The following is a 19,919-nucleotide window of genomic DNA, read 5'->3' as shown; positions in this document are numbered from 1 at the left end:
AAACTTTTAGATTAGAGTAAAATTTGAACATCCCTGAGGGGCAATTTGTCTCGTAGACAACAGTCAATAAAAGTGAAAGTAGAGAATTAACCTGTACAATGAAACACATTTAGTAATAAAAGTGTAACGAAACGCAAACTAGAAATACCCATCATTGTCAAATCGTCCATTTGTCACCCAACAATAAGAGAAAGCAGTAAACAGCAGAAAAAAGTCATCATTATTTCCAGACCACATCAGATTTGTTTAAAAACCCAATAGCTGAAATTATGAAAAACATCTTATATATATATATATTTATTGTTCCTCTGGGAAGACAAAACCTCCACCTTGATGAGTGCAGATTATATTCACGATTTAAACTTTAAATCGTGAATATAATCTACCCCCAGCATCCTTCCAACTTATTTTATTGAGTTTTTTCAGTCACAGGTTACTTGTATACAACACACCTTTGCATCTAAAAGGATATGAAGTCAATAATCTTTGTGACAGCAATGTATAAAAACAAAATAAAACAACCACAACAAACAAACTGTACCTCGACATTAAAGAATACAATTATACGATCCTGTGTAAGTCAGTTAGTGTAAAACAGCATCCTTTACATTTAAAAGGAGGTTAAAGGGATCAGAAAAGACAAATTGAGTTTTAAACATGGCAGTTACCTTTAGTCTTTGCTGTTACTTGATAAATACTAATAAAACTGTTTGTACAGAGAGAATTAAGTGAAAATTTACTAGATTCACTCCAGGTAAGTAAAAAATACTGAATTAATCTGGAAAAAAACTTAAATGAGCATCATTAAAAGAGAATGTTACACATGAGTTAAAACCAATAAAATTTGTAGGGTTGAAATTAATGAATATTTTAGACAAACCGGACAAAGCAAGAAAACAGTGGTGTAACGAAGGTGGTGTTTTGAGTCACTAAACAACTTAGATTAGGAAAAGGAAAGTGGTTTCATTTTTAGCCCACTTTTAATTGACCTGATCCTCTGTGTGGTCCTAGGGTAAACCCACCATCCTCCAGTCCCAGTTCAGACTCACCTACACTATGATCCTCAACCTGCTGCGAGTCGAAGCCCTCCGTGTGACCGACATGATGAGACGGAGCTTCTCTGAAAGCCACCGAGACACTCAGGTAAAACACATGTTACACACCAGGAGAATAAGACTACCTTTATTGGGTTTATTTGTATCATTACTAATGTATCGCTGTTGCACTGCATGTTGCTGTGTTGTACTCTGTCATTGCATCATTGTTTTTATTGCTTCTGTTGCACAATCACTGCTGGTTTACAGCTCCTGCTTGTTTCTGAGGCGCTTATCCTGTGGTTGGCATCTTATCTGTGTCTAAATATGATGTATCACAGTGATTATTGATTGATTGATTTGTCTTATTTCTTCACTGCACTAATTAAAGTCTTTACAGAAAATAAGGAGGGTATCTGCAGCTACTTAAAAAGTATAAATATATCTGAAATTCCATTTTAGGAATATTAAACGCTAATTAAATTGTCTTAAATTAGAATTTGTGGTCTTAACTGATACAAACATTTGATCTGAACTGATTTATTTGCGTTTTACGTCTACACGTCTGATGTTACGAAGCTTTAAGTCTTTGATTCAACCTTGTACTGTTTTGTTATTGTCACATCAGCTCAATCTCAATAGCTCTATTTGCAACATCACAAAAGAAACAAAGTTACATTCATTTAACATGACAATGTTGCCACAGAATACAACATTTGAGGTGCATTTATACATTTTAGTACGATTTTTATATACAATCTCATGTATACATTTATCTGGCATTAAGCTCGATACTTACACAAAAGTGGGAACATTTTCTTAATTAAAACCAATGTCTGTGATTTGATAAGTTTACTGAAACCTTTATTTAAATGTCATTTCTTTCTTTATTTATTTAGGATCCCCATTAGCTGAACTATAGCTACAGCTATTCTTCCTGGGGTCTTTACAATAATCTTTATAACTAGTCAATTCAAATAACATACAATATAATCTTACAAAACAATTTTTCATATACAGTACAACATAACATAAAAGAAAATAAATAACAGACAAGATACAGACATGACAGCTCCTTTAGGTCAGCAGTGGTATAGTATATATAGTACATATGTTCAATTAGCCCAAGTATCAATCATTTATGGTCAATAGATGCTTCTTGACCAACTTCTTGAATTTCATTTAACAGTTTTCTTGCGTAATGTGTTCCGATAGTTTGTTCCATTCTTGCATAGTTCTGTATATTACCATTTGTTTCATTGCGTTTGTTCTTAATTCGAGTCGTGTAAAATTACCTCTGGTCGCCTGCCTGGTGGCATAGCTATGTCTATCTGAACTAAAACAAACATTTTTGTACAAGATGGATGGTTTTTTTGTTATAATAATATTTCTAAATAAAACCCATAGTGTCAGATGTGCAAAGAAAAGAGTTTTAGTGTTTTCACTGACCAACTTGTATTAATGTTGGATAGAGACATGTTTACCACTGGGATCCATCGCCATCGGGCTTTTGTGAGAGCTGATATTGTTGCTAAAGTTAATATACGGTAGACTCCATTTTTCAATAGGTTGGCCAACCTTCCTTGGGTAGGTTTCATCTAGTGATAGTATTACAATATTGTAGCACTGTAAATCACAGAGGTAAAAAAAATCAGTAAAAATATATTTATTTGTACCTAAAGACCTGATATGATGGAGTAAATAAATGTGATTGAAGTTAACAGCTACATTTGTATACGAGGGGGGTTCAAAAAGTTTGTGGAAAAAGGACAGTTGGAAAAAACAGTTCAAGTTATGATGTCTATTTTTCAATATATACATTTCTGCAAGCGTTACTACCTGCCTTTAAGTTCAAGTGTGTAAAACTGAGGGCCATGCGATTTAAACTATGTTCTTTTTCCGCAAACTTTTTCAAGCTTCCTTGTATCTCATTATAAATAGCAACAGGAAGTTTAATAGAGTCAAATGGGCCAAATGCAAGGGTTCAAACAATCCTGGAAAGATCTTTGGATGCATTAAATTTCCGTATTGGATATCTATAGACACTGATCAGGTAGATTTTTTTTTTTTTAACTTTATTTTTATTGTTTCTTTTATGTACATTACAAAACAAGACAAACAAGGGGGACATATGGGATACATCGACTATAATAAACCTTGTGACTAACAATTGTTTTTAGTAGTGCGACGTTGAAGTGAAAATCCTCCATTTCTTCCATTTATCATGACACTGTTCTTCTTGAGTCCTCAGTCTATAGGTCAGAATCTCCATCTCAAATATTCCATTCATAGTTTGTATCCAGTCGTTAGTTGTAGGTGGTTCTAATCTGCACCATTTTTTGGTAATAACCTTTTTACAGGCTGCTGATAGTATTTTAAACAAATATCTATCATTTTTTCTTACATTATTACCAATAATACATCCAAACATGTTGTAGGAATTGCATAACCCCATATCTTAACAATTGTTGAATATACATGATCCCAGAATGATGCAAATTTTGGACATGACCAAAAGACATGTGCATGATTTACATTGATATCTCCACATTCTCTCCAACAAGGTTGAACTCTGGACATATATTTAGCTGTAATTTTAGGACTTATGAAAAATCGAATTATATTTTTCCAGCAATGTTCCCTCCATGTTCTTGAAGAAGTGGTTGACTGTTGAGTTCTCGACATATTGATCCATTCCTCCTCTGAGACACATATTCCTAGTTCTTTTTCCCATTTTTGTTTCACATCCAAAGTGTTCCAACCTCTCTTCCCCATTAAATGTTTGCAAAGAGATGATATAATTTTGTATTTTTTAGAATGATATATTCCAATTATCATTTGTACAAGCTCATTGTAATTAGAATCAATATTGTGCTTTATTTTTTTGTTATAAAAGTCCCTTAGTTGTAGGTACCAGAAGAGATCTTGATTTGCCAAGTCAAACTCCTGTTTTAATTCTTGAAAACTTTTTAAGCGGCCGCTGATCAGGTAGATTTGATTATAAACATTCAGCATCCTTCAAAAGTGCATCCAGATGATCAGTTAGAAACAAAATAAGTAGATACTGTGAGATGTAGTTCCTCACTCCATGATTCTTTTACAGATAAAGCCTTGTTGTTTCTTCCTGCTGTCCTCCTCCTCTTCTTCCTCCTCCTCCTCCTTGCGCTTGATCTTCCCTGAGTCATGATGAATGTGTTATAAAAGCACTGCCGTCTCGCTCCTCTTCCTCATCTTCCTCCTCTTCCTCCTGCTTCAGGCCCATGAGAAGAGAATCAGTCATCTGAAGCAGGCGTTGTCCTCTCTGCCTCCTCTGGACACAGAAGGCCAGCTGTCAGACCTGTTGCCTTACTACCACACTGTGACGGAGCTGCGAACCACCACTGAGTCCCTGCAGGTACAGAAGCAGACACAACAAAGCAGTTTCACACTGTTTTAATCTGCTCACTATTGATCTCCTACCCGTCTATGTTTTAGCGCGCCATTCTGGAGTCTGTCAATGGGCTGAAAGCTCTGTCTGTGGGTCGAGTAGTGGTGGTTAACAACAAACAGCATCTCAACGCCCTGGGTGTCATCCTACAGGTAGGCACATTATCTACTTTTAATTGAGCAGTAGCACCTGCAAGCGCATACTTTTCTCTTCTGCAGGGAAAAGAAATAGTTGGGAAAGCAGTGTGGTATTCCAGGAAATGACTCAAATAGTCTCTGAAGTTAGAAATTTGTAATAGATTCCACTGGTCGACAAGTAAAATGTGTAGTTTGAGATGCTAATAAATACAAATTAAGTCAAAAATGCTGGTTTGTAGTTTCCAAGGTACAGTCTTTGGTCAAAATATAAAACTATGAGAATTAATGAAAGAATGGATTTTACTCAAAAGGAATGTTTGTCTCTGAGTCACAAAGCCAGTTAAGAGCACGCTAAAGCAAGTTGGTATATGTCATAGTAACGGTGAGGTCTGCCAGCGTAGGTCTCGTACACAGGCCCTAAGTTTTTGATAAATTATGCGATCGGGACACACATTCACACACTTTACTTGTATGTTACTCATAAGCTGAAATACGTCAAGATAATATCTAGCGCAAAGGTGTCAAACATGCGGCTTGTGGACCAAAACCGGCCCTCCAAAGTTTCCTATCCAACCCGCAGCCTGATTTTATGGAGTGCAAAAATTTCACTGAAGATATGAACAGTCAGAGGTGTTGAACTGGTTTTAGCCCAATGTGATCTAAAGTAAAATAACAGACTAATAACCCTTACAATAAAATGTGAACAACTTGAAAATTAAGTACAATTTTAACAATACAGGGTGGGGAAGCAAAATTTACAATATTTTGAGACAGGGATTGAAAGACAGTGTATGACCAGTTAGTTTATTGAAAGTCATGAGAATTTATTTGCCACAAGAAAATGTACATAATAGAAAATGTTTTTATTCTGTGTCCTCCTTCTTTCTCAATAACTGCCTTCACACGCTTCCTGAAACTTGCGCAAGTGTTCCTCAAATATTCGGGTGACAACTTCTCCCATTCTTCTTTAATAGTATCTTCCAGACTTTCTCGTAATAGTTTTGCTCATAGTCATTCTCTTCTTTCCATTATAAACAGTCTTTATGGACACTCCAACTATTTTTGAAATCTCCTTTGGTGTGACGAGTGCATTCAGCAAATCACACACTCTTTGACGTTTGCTTTCCTGATTACTCATATGGGCAAAAGTTTCTGAAAAGGTATGGATAATAGTGTTAGGTATGATTATGACATCAATATATGTTTGGTTTCAAAACAATTGACATAGTGCCTGCTGAGAAAAAACAACTAAATGTTCATTGTAAATTTTGCTTCCCCACCCTGTATTCTGTCTGTTACTAAATGTTTCTTGGATTTCTGGATCCGATTTGTAAGTTGTGTTAATAAGTTGACACATAATATTGTAGACATTTTTATTTTAGTTACACATTCCAAACTTCAAAATTTCAGCAGTATTATGTTTGTGTAACATTGTGTGTAATACACATGTACAAGTGATAAGTTGAGCCATAATGTTGTTAAAATTTAGCTTATTTTTCTTAAGAAAATTTTTTTTTTCTGGTTATTCACATCTTTTTTGTGAAAAGATAGTTTGTAAATGTAAATATTTTCATAATGTAATATTTTTTATTGCACTAAAATGAAGAGAAAAACTTGGAGTTGTCATTATTTATAGGTTTTTATGGTATAATTTTAATGGTTCGGCCCGCTTGAGATCGAATTGGGCTGAATGTGGCCCCTGAACTAAAATGAGTTTGACACCCCTGGTCCAGCGTATCCAAAACTTATTTCTAAACTCTGAGTGACTTATATCAAACTAATCTCCAACACATATTGATGTTTATAGACGTATTTGACGTGTTCTGGTGTGGTGTCCTGGAAAACAAGTATTTAATTTTTGTTTCTATCCCTGCATGTTAGAAGTTATTTTTAGAGTAATTTGAAGATTGTACCAGAACAACTGTCTGGGGGTAATTCCAACTGTCAAAGACGGATTACCTGAGAACTGTCAACAAGGGGCCACTGAAAGCTTTTTTTTTCCCAACTTATTTTATTGAGATTTTTTCAGTCACAGGTTACATGTATATAACACGCCTTTGTATGAAAGCATTTTTTAGATGGTGGCCAACCACAAGGGATTGCTAAAAGTATTTTTGATATTACTAAAAGTATTTAATCGCTAGACTCCAGTAAAAATAGTAGGCCCAGAAAACATGTATTAAGTAATTGAGAACTTTGAGTATTCTGTAGCCCTGCATATGGTAACGTACCATTGGAATCTATCCAATCCAGATAGTCAGCAGTAAAAACTTGCCTCATCTATGAAAGAGCCAGAGGGAGGTATGTTTTGACAAGATTAAAAACAATGTTCGAAATATGGAAGGAAAAGGAAAAGAGGCATGGTGTGTAGCTATTTATGTCTCATACATGCTTACATTTTATGGTATAAAAGTGGTGTCCCGAGGGTGAAGTTTCAGTTGCTCTGCAGAGCCAACTTGGGCGTTTATCTGTATTTGAATAAACGCTCTTTGCTGATCTCCAGGTGCCTTTTCTGACTGCCTGTTATACAGTGATGTCTAGTGTGGGTATGATTTGAATCCTCACAGCAGCCTTTTTATTGGCTACAACACAGACAACACGCTGAGCTTTTGTTGGTTTAAGTCACAGGTGTCAAACATGTGGCCCGGGGGCGAAATCCGGCCCGCCAAAGGGTCCAATTTGGCCCATGGGATAAATTTGTGAAATGCAAAAATTACACTGAAGATATTAACAATCAAGGATGCTAAAATTGTTTTAGGTCAGTTCAATCTTAAGTGAATAAGACCAGTAAAATACTATCATAATAACCTATAAATAATAAAAAAGGCTATTTTTTCTCTGTTTCAGTGTAAACAAAGTAAAATTACACAAAAATGTTTACATTTACAGACTAGCCTTTTACAAAAAATGTGAATAACTTGAACAAATAAGAACAGCCTGAAACGTCTTAAGAGAAGTATGTAGAATTTTACCAATATTTTGCCTGTTACTAAATGTTTTGTGCATTTGTAGATCCACTGTCATCTGTATGTTGTGATGCACATGTATAAATGATAGACTATGGTGCAATATTGTTAAAATTGCACTTATTTGTCTTCAGAATTTTCAGGTTGTTCACATATTTTTATGTTATGTTCAAGTATAGTTCGTAGATGTAAAAATTTTCATTAAGGAATTGTACTTTTTTCACTCAAAAACATAGAGAAAACTTTGGAATCAATATTATTTATAAGTTCTTATCCAATTTATTTTACTGGTCTGGCCCACTATATATCATATTAGGCTGTATGTGGCCCCTGAACTAAAATGAGTTTGACAACCCTGGTCTAAATTATCAAAGTTATCAATGTAAGCTACGTATATGCCCAAAATTAAAAAAAAAAAAAAAGACATTGATAGTTCAGCTTATGATAGCAGTTTAGAGAATTTTGATATATCGGCGTATGCTGCCTAAATCGTCAAGGTGTGACTGGGCTGTTAGATTTAGCACATTTAATCTGTGATTGTAAATCATGTTGTGATTAGGGCTGTAATTCCCAATCACCAAATCCAAATCGATATGTCGTTTTTGTCATGATTTTTTCCTCACACAGAAACACTAAACCTTGTTTCTTGGTTTCTTGTAGCCGCACTAATCACTGAGCCACCGTGTTGTCATTTACTAACACATCTGTCTTTTATCATTGCCTCCTCTCCTGCCTTGTGGTGTCTCATTGCCAGGTGTCCAACGACTCTGTGAATCGCACATTCACTGCTCTCATCATCTGTGAGAAAGGCAACGAGGAAGGAGAAGGGAAAGGCAACGACAGCGCTGGCTTCCCACACCTGTACAACACGGCTCTCTTCATACCTGAAGGTTGGTTCACGGACACACACTCTCATTACCTCTGAGACTTTTTCTACCATTTGACTTCTTACAGTCAGTAATTCTACCCACACATTTACATTTTAATGATGCTTTTACAGAGCACTTTGCAATGACTTGAGCAGGAGAATGAGTCACACACAAGTATGTAATATTCCTCTCTGCTGTTATTTGTATTTGCATTTTTATCAGGCCCTTGTAGCCACACTGTGCAGAAGTTGAAGCTACAGGACATAACAGCCATCACAGTGAAAACCCTTAAAGTGATTCCTGACAGAATCATCGATAATTACAACAAAAGGCAACAACCGAGATTCAGGTATGTGATGTATTTTCACTTTACACAGTCTTTTTGAGAATTGGGATTGTAGTAATCCTTAACCTACCACATTTCAAAATGTCATAAATTAGGTATTCTTAGATTGAAACCAACCCAAAATGTAATGGTTTTGGTTTAAAGATTACAAGATTAAAGTTAGCTCCAAAAATGCAGGGACATTCTGTAAAATGCAAATGCAGAAACCTCTTGCCAATAAACCTAATTAATTGCAAAAGGTTCCTCCATGTTTCTTTTTATTATCACTTCTCTAGCCTTCTGCTGCCTCTGTTCTAAATTTTTATGCACATGTGGCTGCCATCAAATTCCACATTACCTGATTTTTTTTTTTTTTTTTAAATAGTTCATTTTCTCAGTTTAAAAATTTGGTATGTTTTCTGTGTTCTATTGTGAAAAAATATGGGGTTTGCAAATCACTGCATTCTGTTTTTATTTACATTTTACACAACACCCCAAATGCAGTTTTAGTTGTAGCTAACTTGGTCAAAATATAATAATAACTAAGGTAACCATTTGATTCCTTGAATAAATTGATATATAATATATATTAGTACATTTCTGAAAGTGGTGTAAGCATTCAATATGAACACATTAAGAGATATTTGGTTTTTGCGTGACAAAAAGCAAATGAAAGTAATCAGAAAATTGACTTTAGGAGTGAAAACATAATATCTGCTGCTGAACTATAGTGGAAGTATAAAGCAGAATAGAAGTAGCTCAAGTATTTACCGCAGCACTTGACTCAAAGTTTTTCTTTACATTCCACTTTCACATGTTTTTCTTACTGTCTTTATCCCATTTTCTGTTTCAGACATGATCCTCCTGGCCAAGCCATCTCCACGGCAACCCAGGAGCTCCTCCGACTGGCCGAGGCAAACCCAAGCGGGATCGCGACCCTCGACCCTGTCAACGACCTCCAGCTGAAGAGTGTGGATGTGGTCGAGGGCTCCATGAGGCTCCGCGTGTTGCAGGACAGCCTCCGAGAATTCAACTGCATCCACTCACCAACTTTCGCAGAACAGGTGTGTATTTGTAGCAGGTTTGATCACTGAGGCAGCCTTCGAAGACAGAGCTCTTTATGAATTTCTGGTTGAAGTTATTTTTATTTTTTTAGATGTGCTTTAAAGAATTGATGAGCAGTGTTTCACTTCAGGGTTTGGATTATAAAGACATCAAGTCTTTTGTGCAGCAGTTGAATATTTATGCACACTAATTAACATGACACCCTTACATAAGACACATGCAGCTGCCCCCCTTTTGGATGCTTTCTCTCTTCCTTTTAACCCTCCATCATTTCTCTTCTTGCATCTAGTTTCACATTTATATTATGAAACTCTATCTCAAGATTTCTGGTTTTGTGTTGTGTCTCCTGTCTTCCTGGCAGCCTTGTTGAGGAGATAAGATGTGAAAATGGAGTTGGCTGTTCTATAATTACCCATATAGGCTCATAGCTGCAGCTCGTCGCTGTCTCACAGGCACAGCGTGTCGTTTGAGCCATCTCATACGCACACATGCGCCCAAGACTCCTGCTCATCTCTTTGCAAGATAACAAGTTCTTGCTTGCAGTATCACTGTCCCTTCTCATTCGTGCTTCCTTTATACGCACTTTATGCAGCACTGTGACGGTCGGTTAATGCAGTACACTTTTCTGTGCGTGCAGTTTGTATACAGTAACTGGCCTCGGTGAGTTTATGTAATATTTTCACTAGTACATTCCTGTGTATTGTCAACAAGAGCATAATAGGCAACATTCTTCTCTGCACTACAATGTGGCTCTGCTTTTAATGTTGCATTGAATTCAGGTCAAGTGCTGCAGTGCTGCTCTTGCATAGTTAAGTTAGGTAACCTGTCTGTGTGTCTGTTAAGGTGATGCAAACCTGACGACACACTCGCATTGAGGAGACATAAAGCATATCTCCACATTGGAAATCAAAATACAATATGTAGCATTTCTGCAGTAAAATTATAGGTCTATGTTAAAGGTTTTGTTGACTTGTTATCATACATCATATCAGATGTTTCAAATCCTAATGTTTGAGTCCATAATTGTGTTACATATGATGGCTGTATTATTTGTTCACTCATCAGTGGCATCAGTATTGAATATTACTTGCAGTACTAGGCAAGGCAAGTTTATTTGTATAGCACATTTCAGCAACAAAACAATTCAAGGTGCTTCACACAGGACATTGAAATGCAATGACAAAGGTAAAAGAAACACATTTAAAACATTATAAAAGAAACATGTAAAAGGTGATTAAAAACAGCAAGTAAGAAAACAACATAAAACCCAAAAATATTAAAGTAAGAGTTGTAGTGCAGAGTTTCGAAAGAGAATATAAAAGTTAAAAAGTCAAAAGCCTTTTAATCAAAGACAGTAGTGAGTCTTTAACCTTGACTTAAAAGAACTCAGACTCTCAGCAGACTTGATATTTTCTGGTAGTTTGTTCCAGATATACAGAGCATAGAAACTGACGCTGATTCTCCATGTTAGGTTCTGACTTTTGAAACACAGATACTAGTTATTTCAGTTGAATAAAATTATATAAAATGTGATTATATGTCACTAAATGTAACGTGACTAAATGTTGATCCCACAAACTTCACAGCATCAACTACTACTACTTAATAGAGAGAATGGTTACAAAAATTACTTGAAATTACTTGACTTGTTTTAGGTTATGTTAAGATTTGGGTATAGGTTAGACTGAGGTGTGTGTTTTTGGTTGAGGTTATGGTAAGTCTCTATAAAATGAAGCTAAGTATGTATATTACAAGTATACATATTTGCATGTTTATGTTTCAGTTTGCGCGGGTGAAGGAGAGGATGAGCCTTCAGGAGGAGCTGGACATGCTGCTGTTCTTGGTGTCTGACCAGTCTCTGTCTCTGCTGCCTGAATACCACCAGAGGATAAAGGTTTGGATCAGACGTTTGACAGTCATGACCTGTTTCTGTCACAGCCTCTTTGTTTGTCTGAATAAACTCACTTTCTCATCTTCTAACATGAGTTTATTTGTGAATTTAAACCATGTTGACAACTCATAGAAAAGTATAGTTCCATCAGTAGAGTTTTTCATTTCAAGATTACGGATTATTTTATCACTTCATGGCAAAATATTGAGCTCTCTTTCTAAAGTTTGGCAAAATGACCAAAAAAATAGGTTAAAACATCAACTTATTTTTTTTTCATCATTTATCTTAATATCGTAACATTAATGAACACTCCAACAACAGAAAACATATTATTGCTTTCATACTTTGTCAACTTTGGATTGTGACCACAACTATAGTTCTTTTTAGTTGGTTAATTTGATGAGTATGACAGATACAGATAAACCTAATTAATCCCAAGTGGGAAATTCAATATCCATCTGCTTCACAAAACAGAATTAATTAGTCAGGCTGATGCATATTAAAAAATCAATACTGTATTCCTGTTTTTATTATGTATCTTGTTTTTTTATTGACAAAATTACTTTGCAATAGTTCAAGGAAGACATTACACCACTCACTACTTTCTCAAAGTGAACATGGAAATGATCTAAAACCACACTGTAGAATGCATGCAGCCAAAACAAATAATATAGAACAGAGGCTATATACTTGATTTTAGTTCAATAATGTCACAAACTCAAGAATAATACAATTCCATGGGAGAAAAACGCAGTATTTTTGTAGAAGTCTGAGGCCACTTTTAGCGTTGTTACTGGCTTGAAATGAGCATTCATTTATTTCTCACTCTCTTTTCTTCACATACAACAAGAAAATACAGGGAATATGTGCACAGCCTTAAAAAGACACACAAAACACTGAACTAGATGGTTGTAAAGGTTAAAGTCACTATTTGGTGTGACCTCTGACCCCATGACAAGAAGTAGCACAAACAATTAGAAACATCTGACAACATCTGATGTGTGTTGAATGAAACCTGGTGTAAAACATCAGAAAATTAATGCAGTAAATCTCATATTGTCTGAACAAAATGGTTAAAGACGTATTAAGTGCAAAGGGAGGACACACAAAATACAACCCCTGTGGTTTATAGAAGCTGTTTTCTCCCTGAAACTTTTATTTTTACTGCTGTACATACTTCGCATATATCCAGATTGGATCTGAATACAGAGACTGAGAAATACGTATGTGTGGACATTAGAACTTTGCTAAACCAACAAACCTAGTGTTGGTCTAGGCCTGACATAGTACTGTATATCATACTCATTAGAGTTGTCTAAAAACAACACAGCTAAGATCTTCTGCATCATACTGCATTATTCCCATATTATAATATTATATACTTATTTGTTAGACATTGTCTCAAAATATTGGGTAACCTTGTATTAGTTACTTGATCACAGCTAGAAGTAAATGTCTTTTTTTGTCTGTATTGAATAAATATGTTGTCCTGACAGGAGGTGTGTGATTCAGTCAATTTAATGTGATTCTACATCTTTATTTATTAAACCGTTTTAGGTCCAGTAACGTACCATTAGTCATGCTATTAGTAACATTTGGAGTGTCAAACAGCTGATGAAATGTTTGCATGATGATGAGCTTAGCTGCTCAGTCAGACTCTGGGGTTCATCTTCCCGGTGCTTCACCACAGGTCCTGCAGTCGCTCCAGTACATCGACAGCAGCGGCGCTGTGCAGCTCAAAGGCCGCGTGGCCTGTCAGATCAGCAGCCACGAGCTGCTGCTCACTGAGCTGCTGTTCGAGAATGCCCTGAGCCCCCTGGCACCGGAGGAGAGCGCCGCCCTGCTGTCCTGTTTGGTGTTTACGCAGAATACCCAGGTGGAACCACACATTACCAACACACTGCAAGAGGTAAGAAAAGAACTGAACAGATGTGATGTTGACTCAGACACACCAGAGTATTCAGTGTAATAATGTTATCCACTCCGTCAGGACTACACCACTAGACACAGTTACAAAAGACTACAGGAAAGGACTTTCAAAGAAAAGAAAAAAAAAGGGTTATAATGATAAAAACAATTTAAAAATGGTCTAAAAGTTATGCAACATTAAGCAAAATTAAATGGAATAGAACAGAAATAGGTTTTAGAACAAACATCCCATAGAGTCTCTGTTGTCTGGACATATTTAACATCCAAAGACAAACTAAAACTGATGCATGCACGACGGAATTAGGACAACGCTGAATCAGATTGTGGAAATACGCTAATAGAAAGACTACACATCCAAACGTCCCAGGAAAGTGATGTCATGGTTGTCTCGCTTTACAACTTGCTCAGAGTCATTGAGGATGTCTCTGCAGCTTCAAAATGACCAAGTTAAGGTTAAACTAAACTGGCAAATTTATACAGTCATAAAACTGACTAAAACTGAACTGAAATGACAATTATTACATTATTAGAGTGTGTGTCTTCTGATGTCCTGAACTGTACATATACTGCCTCCTCCTTCGCTGCTTCACACTCACATGGTCTTATCCTGTTGTAGAACATTTTGCCGAACAGAAAGGACATGAAGTCCAGGTCACATGACTCACCCGAGCCCCTGTTCACTTATAAATTCACTAGTGGTCCATCTCTGTCAGATATGCCCCTGTGTGTCAGGGTGTGTTGTTAGCCACCTCTGATACATGAAAGTGCTTTAAGGACCTAAATTAGTGATGACCCAAGTAGCGATTTGTAAGACCTGCCATCCAGTGGACGCTGCAGTGGACGGGTTCAGAGTGGGCTTCCCGGACCGTGGCTTCTGTCACGACAGCATTTAACGCCTCCTGTGAAACTATGTTCTGTGCATCATTTAGAGATACAGTAACAGCTTTTCTCCTTTCAGGGCATCGACCGGGTGCTCTCTGTGGCCCAAAGGATCGGAGAGCTCCAGAGGGATTGTGGGATACCGCAGACAGCAGAGGAGTTTGTGGGCCAGTTCAAGTTTGGCCTGACGGAGGTGGTTTACTGCTGGGCCAGAGGCATGGTGAGGCTCTGAAATATCACAAGATTCAACAAAATAAATTCACTGTTTTTATGCCTTATGAATGAAGACTACAGTACGTTCTCAGGTTGTCGAATCATCAGGTTTCAGTGAAATGAAGCTCAGACAATAATGTTCATTTGACCAAAGTGGAAGTCAGCTGATTGTGGAAATTGAAAGACTAATTTACAATATTTTTTTACGACTTCAACTTTATTAATTAATTAATTTATTTATTTTTAAGAAAAAAATAGGCCATACAAAATATACAATTCCACACTTTAAGCCAGTTGTTAATGCAAGTACACTGAAAATATTTGGACAATATCAAACAAAACAAAACATTAAAAAACCCAATAAAGACAATGCCAACAATACACATATACACGGTTACAGCAGTTATTACTGATCACTGAGTCAAATTCTTGAGCTGGACACGTCATTGACCTGTGTAGGAAAATTAGCGGGCCCTTTTGTCATTGGAATCATTTACTCTATTTAACAGTCTGTATGATAATCTTTCAAATGCAGCAAGTTGACCAAGAAGGGTATACCACTGGGGGAAAGACTAATATATGGTAATAATATTAGTCTTGAACAGGGAAAAGGCTATAACTGATTAATCTACTGAAATCCTCATGTGCCTAAATTAATATTATAACTGAACACATAGAACATTCTAGGGGTAATAATGATTAATGATTAATATCTATACTATAAAAGGGAAGTGGACTCTGTATGTGTGTTTGTGTGTGTGTTTCGGGCATCACACACAATCCATACAGAGCTGACTGCTGCAGTTTGGCATACTTGTGTATTTTTAGTCAAGGAAGAGACTAGCAAAAATGACAAGTTGATATGACCAATATTTTGGGACATATTAGTAATTTTGGAATACAGTAACCTTAAAATCTCGTTGCTATGCCCATGACGGTTGACAGGAAGCGCAGTACCACGCTGCATGACGGGAAATGAAGTTAAAAACAGGAACGGTGCATTTACAAACTTCAGTCCCTAGATATCGATATTAAAATATTAATTGTTTAAATTTTAAAGAATAATTTACCAAACAATTTTTATGTCAGCACTTAGAAAATATAGACTAACATCTTTTCCCAAAAGTCAGCTCTCCCCAGCATAAAAACTACCACATCTAAAACCTGTGGTTCCCCACGGATCAACACTGTAGTTGATATTAAAGTCAGGAATAAGAAGGCTTATATTAGCTATTAACCACTATTGGAGTCGAACTGTGTTGATACTGTTCATTTAATTTCGTATTAGTCTGTCTGTCTCTAGACTAAATACTTCTCCACCTACTCGGGAAAAGCAAATTTCTGTTGGAGCAGGACAATAACCATAATTTTTACCTTATTACTATTTTTTAATACAGGATCATTTATAAATCATGTATAAACAGTAGAAATAACTTGGGTTGTACCAAAAAATTAGAGCTGCAACCGATTAATCGACTCAAAGTGATCCAAAAACATCATTCAACCACAATTCTCCTGAATCAAAGCTTTGTTTCCTTCATTTCTCTGCTGTTAAACATTGGTTCCACTGTTGTGTTTCACACGGACACTTATTGTGACGTACAAAGAAGCTTCAGTTCAGGAAAACTGCAATAGAACATCTCCCTTCAATCAATTCGAGTCGATTAATCGAATCAGGACTTTTTGCATTGACTTCAAGCAACTAGTCGATTAATCAGTTCCAGCTCTACAGAAAATTACAAACAAAAATGCAATGTACCAGACATGTTGAACTAAAAAACAAATATGTATAAAACACAGTTACATAAGATGATCACTGATATTAGATTTTTACCAACATTGCTTATATTGTGGCTCATTGATATGAAATTTAAATGCTGCACCCAAAAATCACATCATGTTTCATTATGTACTCTCCAGCTCTTGTGAATTTTCGACAATGGCATCGACATAAACCCTTAACCTCCCTAAAATATAAATCTTCTTGTCTGATAAAATCTTACCTCTCTAAAATCATCCAATTTTCTTACTTATCAGGAGAATCTTGAATTATGTTAAATAAATGTGTAATAGAAGGTTGCAAATATTTATTACACATAAAACACATGGCACATTAACACCAAGTAACATCATGCACATAAATACAGTAAATACTACTCCCATGCAAACATCATTCCTGTTTTCATGCTGCTCCTCCTCTTTCCACCTATAGCTCCTCAAACCTTGTGCGCATCATCTCATCTTGTCACGTTTCACTTTTTCACCTTTCGCTCTCCAGCCGTTCGCAGAGATCGCCCAGCTGACCGACGTCCAGGAGGGAACGGTGGTGCGCTGCATCCAACGCCTGGACGAGGTGCTGAAGGAGGTGCGTCAGGCCGCCCGCATCGTAGGAGACTCCGTCCTGGGGAGCAAGATGGAGAAGGCCTCCCTGGCGATCCGCAGGGACATCGTCTTCACCGCCTCCCTCTACACCCACTGAGACAGACAATGTGAGACAGCAGCCGAGTGTTTGTTCGTGTGGAACGTGTGAGAGAGACTCGAGATACGTGGGGGCGGTATGGAGATGTTTCTGTTAGCAAATGCTGCATGTGCCTACAAAACATAACGATGTTTACATGAAATTCCAGTCGGTAAAGAAGGGAATGATTTTAACCAACAGACCAAAAGTATGTACTCTGGAAATAATCATGACATCTGGATTGTAATTTATTGTACAGTAATAAAATCCAATATCACCATGAACTCTGTCATGTATTCGCTTATTTAAGCCTCAGTGATGTCAAGAGACAGACACGTTCATAGTTAAAACATGTCAAAAACGAAAATTAGAGAGTGCTCTCAGGTCGACTCCAGATACATTTTTATCTTAACCTTTGGCTCAGTGTGAGTGTGTCTGAAGAACACCAAGTGGCTTCCCTTTTTTTGGATAAAACTTTGTGTTCACCTTTAATTTCCAAACTTTTTGCTATGATGAAACATAATTTTAGATGTTTATAGCATAATACAATGTACATCATTGTGATAAAAAGTGAAAAAAAATAATCATGAGTATATGTATTCCTGTAGACATGTATTTTACCTTAGCCATAATCTGCTAATCTGGAAAAATTAGAAAATGACCCTTAACCCATAAAAGACCCCCAATCTCTACTTAGCCTTTCTTGAGTGATTTATCACATTTATTATCATGTTATCTTCTGTATTTTGTGTTTTTTAAGTGTATATCAGGTATTTTCCAATATTTAATTCACTGATCATGTAGATGTTCATTATAACTCAGATTAAAGTTGAGAATTATTATATCACAAACAGAGAAAACTGAGGAAAAAGTGACTTTTTCACCAAAGATATTCACTGCAGCACACCTGGAAGCCATTACAACGTTATCAGGCTTCTGCAGAGCTTCATGATGAGCTGATCATTAATTAAACCAGGTGTGGTGGAAGAGGGAAATATATCTAAAACAGGGGTGTCCAAACCTGGACCTCAGGAGCTACTATCCTGCATGTTTTAGATGTTTCCCTCTTCCAGCACACCTGATGGTCATTATCAGGCTTCTGCAGAGCGTGATGATAGGCTTACCATTTGAATCAGGTGTGTTGGAAGAGGATACATCTAAAACAGGGGTCACCAACCCTGGTCCTCAAGAGCTACTATCCTGCATGTTTTAGATGTATCCCTCTTCCAACACACCTGATTCAAATGATAAGTCTATCATCAAGCTCTGCAGAAGCCTGATAACGACTGTCAGGTGTGCTGGAAGAGGGAAACATCTAAAACATGCAGGATAGTAGTTCTCGAGGACCAGGATTGGACACCCCTGCTCTAAAACATGCAGGATACCGAAGAGGGGGTGGGTCCTAGTCCAGGTCCTTCAGGGGGGTTTGACTGTTCTCAGGTGAGTCCAGGTGTGAAGGTTTCTAGTTGAGAACTGGGTGCTTCTATGAAACTGGGTTTATTTTGGTACCATTTTGGCACTTTACCAGCTTTTTAGACCCCATGATAAACGAGAAATATAGACATATTTCCCCCCAGGATGTACCTAATGATGACCTCAGATAAATGCTAAAAAATGATATTTTTACTCTGAGCCGTCCCACAATTACTGCATTTTTAATAAAATATTGAAGCCAAAAATAGGACCAAAATTGGGACATGAAAAACTACCAAGGTGTCAGTGCATTTTATTTAAAAAAACATTGCTTGAAATGGTCTTACATACCACTATAAATAAAGACACTGTGTTAAATTTGTTGATCCTAGTGGTTTTTCTAATCCAGACGTGGGTTTTTCATGAATCTGTCTCATTCCAGGTTTTGCATGTAACCCATCATGTCCACTTACATTACATACAGAACCTGCCCATTTAAACAGATAAATCGCAAATGATTTTTGTGAAACACTCTGCCTTGCATAATTAGTTTGATTTCCAAAATATACCTGTGAAAGAATAAAAAGATATTTAACAAAAATAGTGGCACATAATTTTCGTGTCCTTTTTACCATGTTACATGCAGATTTTTGTCTACAAAATAATCTAAAAAAAATATATAAAAATGTGTTTTATCTGAAAAATAGTTTCTCTTTTGCCTTGCATAATCCTACAATAATGGACGTTCTGTGTCCAACGCGTGTCCCGATGTTGCAGCCCGGGAGTGCGTTCGGGTGTAATGCCGCTGTTGCACCACAGGAGGGCGCTATCGTGCAATGGCACCATGGGTACAATGCTGCTAGTTAGTTCAATTCCTAAAATGTACTTGTGAGAGAATACAAAGATATTCAAAAACATAGTAGTGTGTGATTTTCGTGTCCTTTTGTCCGTGTTACATGCAGATTTTTGTATTAAATATAATGTAAAATAATCTAAAATGTGTTTTATCTGAAAAATAGTTTCTCTTTTATCTAAGTAAGTATTTATTTTTAAAACAGACCCAAAGTGCTTCCAAACTTGCTTCATAACATTAGTCTACATCTGGTTTGAATTTTTAGCCCCCATGTCCTGTTTTTAGGACCAGTTTCATAGAAGTACCCATCTGTCAAATGTGTCTCAGACCATCACTTTTGTTCAGAGAAGGGTTTTCTACTTCTGTGACTCTTCTCTCAAACCACTTGTCTTCTCTGGCTAATATTGTGACTTTACCGTCTTCAAAGGAGTGTCCTTTTCCTTCCAAGTGGGGGCGATGT

At 36.7% G+C, this 19,919-nt stretch overlaps 1 protein-coding gene across 1 annotated transcript in view; it reads left to right on the top strand.

Annotated features, from left to right (window-relative positions):
* skic2 (SKI2 subunit of superkiller complex) overlaps window positions 1-17,477 on the top strand; it is a 39,296-nt gene extending 21,819 nt beyond the window's left edge. Inside the window, exons 20-29 of the mRNA XM_030147869.1 lie at window positions 1,012-1,143; window positions 4,291-4,428; window positions 4,509-4,613; window positions 8,319-8,454; window positions 8,656-8,782; window positions 9,612-9,822; window positions 11,607-11,717; window positions 13,405-13,623; window positions 14,602-14,742; window positions 17,014-17,477. Coding sequence (XP_030003729.1) covers window positions 1,012-1,143; window positions 4,291-4,428; window positions 4,509-4,613; window positions 8,319-8,454; window positions 8,656-8,782; window positions 9,612-9,822; window positions 11,607-11,717; window positions 13,405-13,623; window positions 14,602-14,742; window positions 17,014-17,214 — 1,521 coding nt within the window. The 3' untranslated portion in view covers window positions 17,215-17,477. The remainder of the gene's footprint in view (window positions 1-1,011; window positions 1,144-4,290; window positions 4,429-4,508; window positions 4,614-8,318; window positions 8,455-8,655; window positions 8,783-9,611; window positions 9,823-11,606; window positions 11,718-13,404; window positions 13,624-14,601; window positions 14,743-17,013) is intronic.
* The last annotated feature ends 2,442 nt before the right edge of the window (window positions 17,478-19,919 follow it).

This window comes from Sphaeramia orbicularis, chromosome 11 (genome assembly GCF_902148855.1).
Source record: "Sphaeramia orbicularis chromosome 11, fSphaOr1.1, whole genome shotgun sequence".
In the NCBI taxonomy this organism is placed as follows: Eukaryota; Metazoa; Chordata; class Actinopteri; order Kurtiformes; family Apogonidae; genus Sphaeramia; species Sphaeramia orbicularis.
Note: the sequence above shows the minus strand (reverse complement) of the source record. Positions and strands in the feature narration are given on the sequence as shown.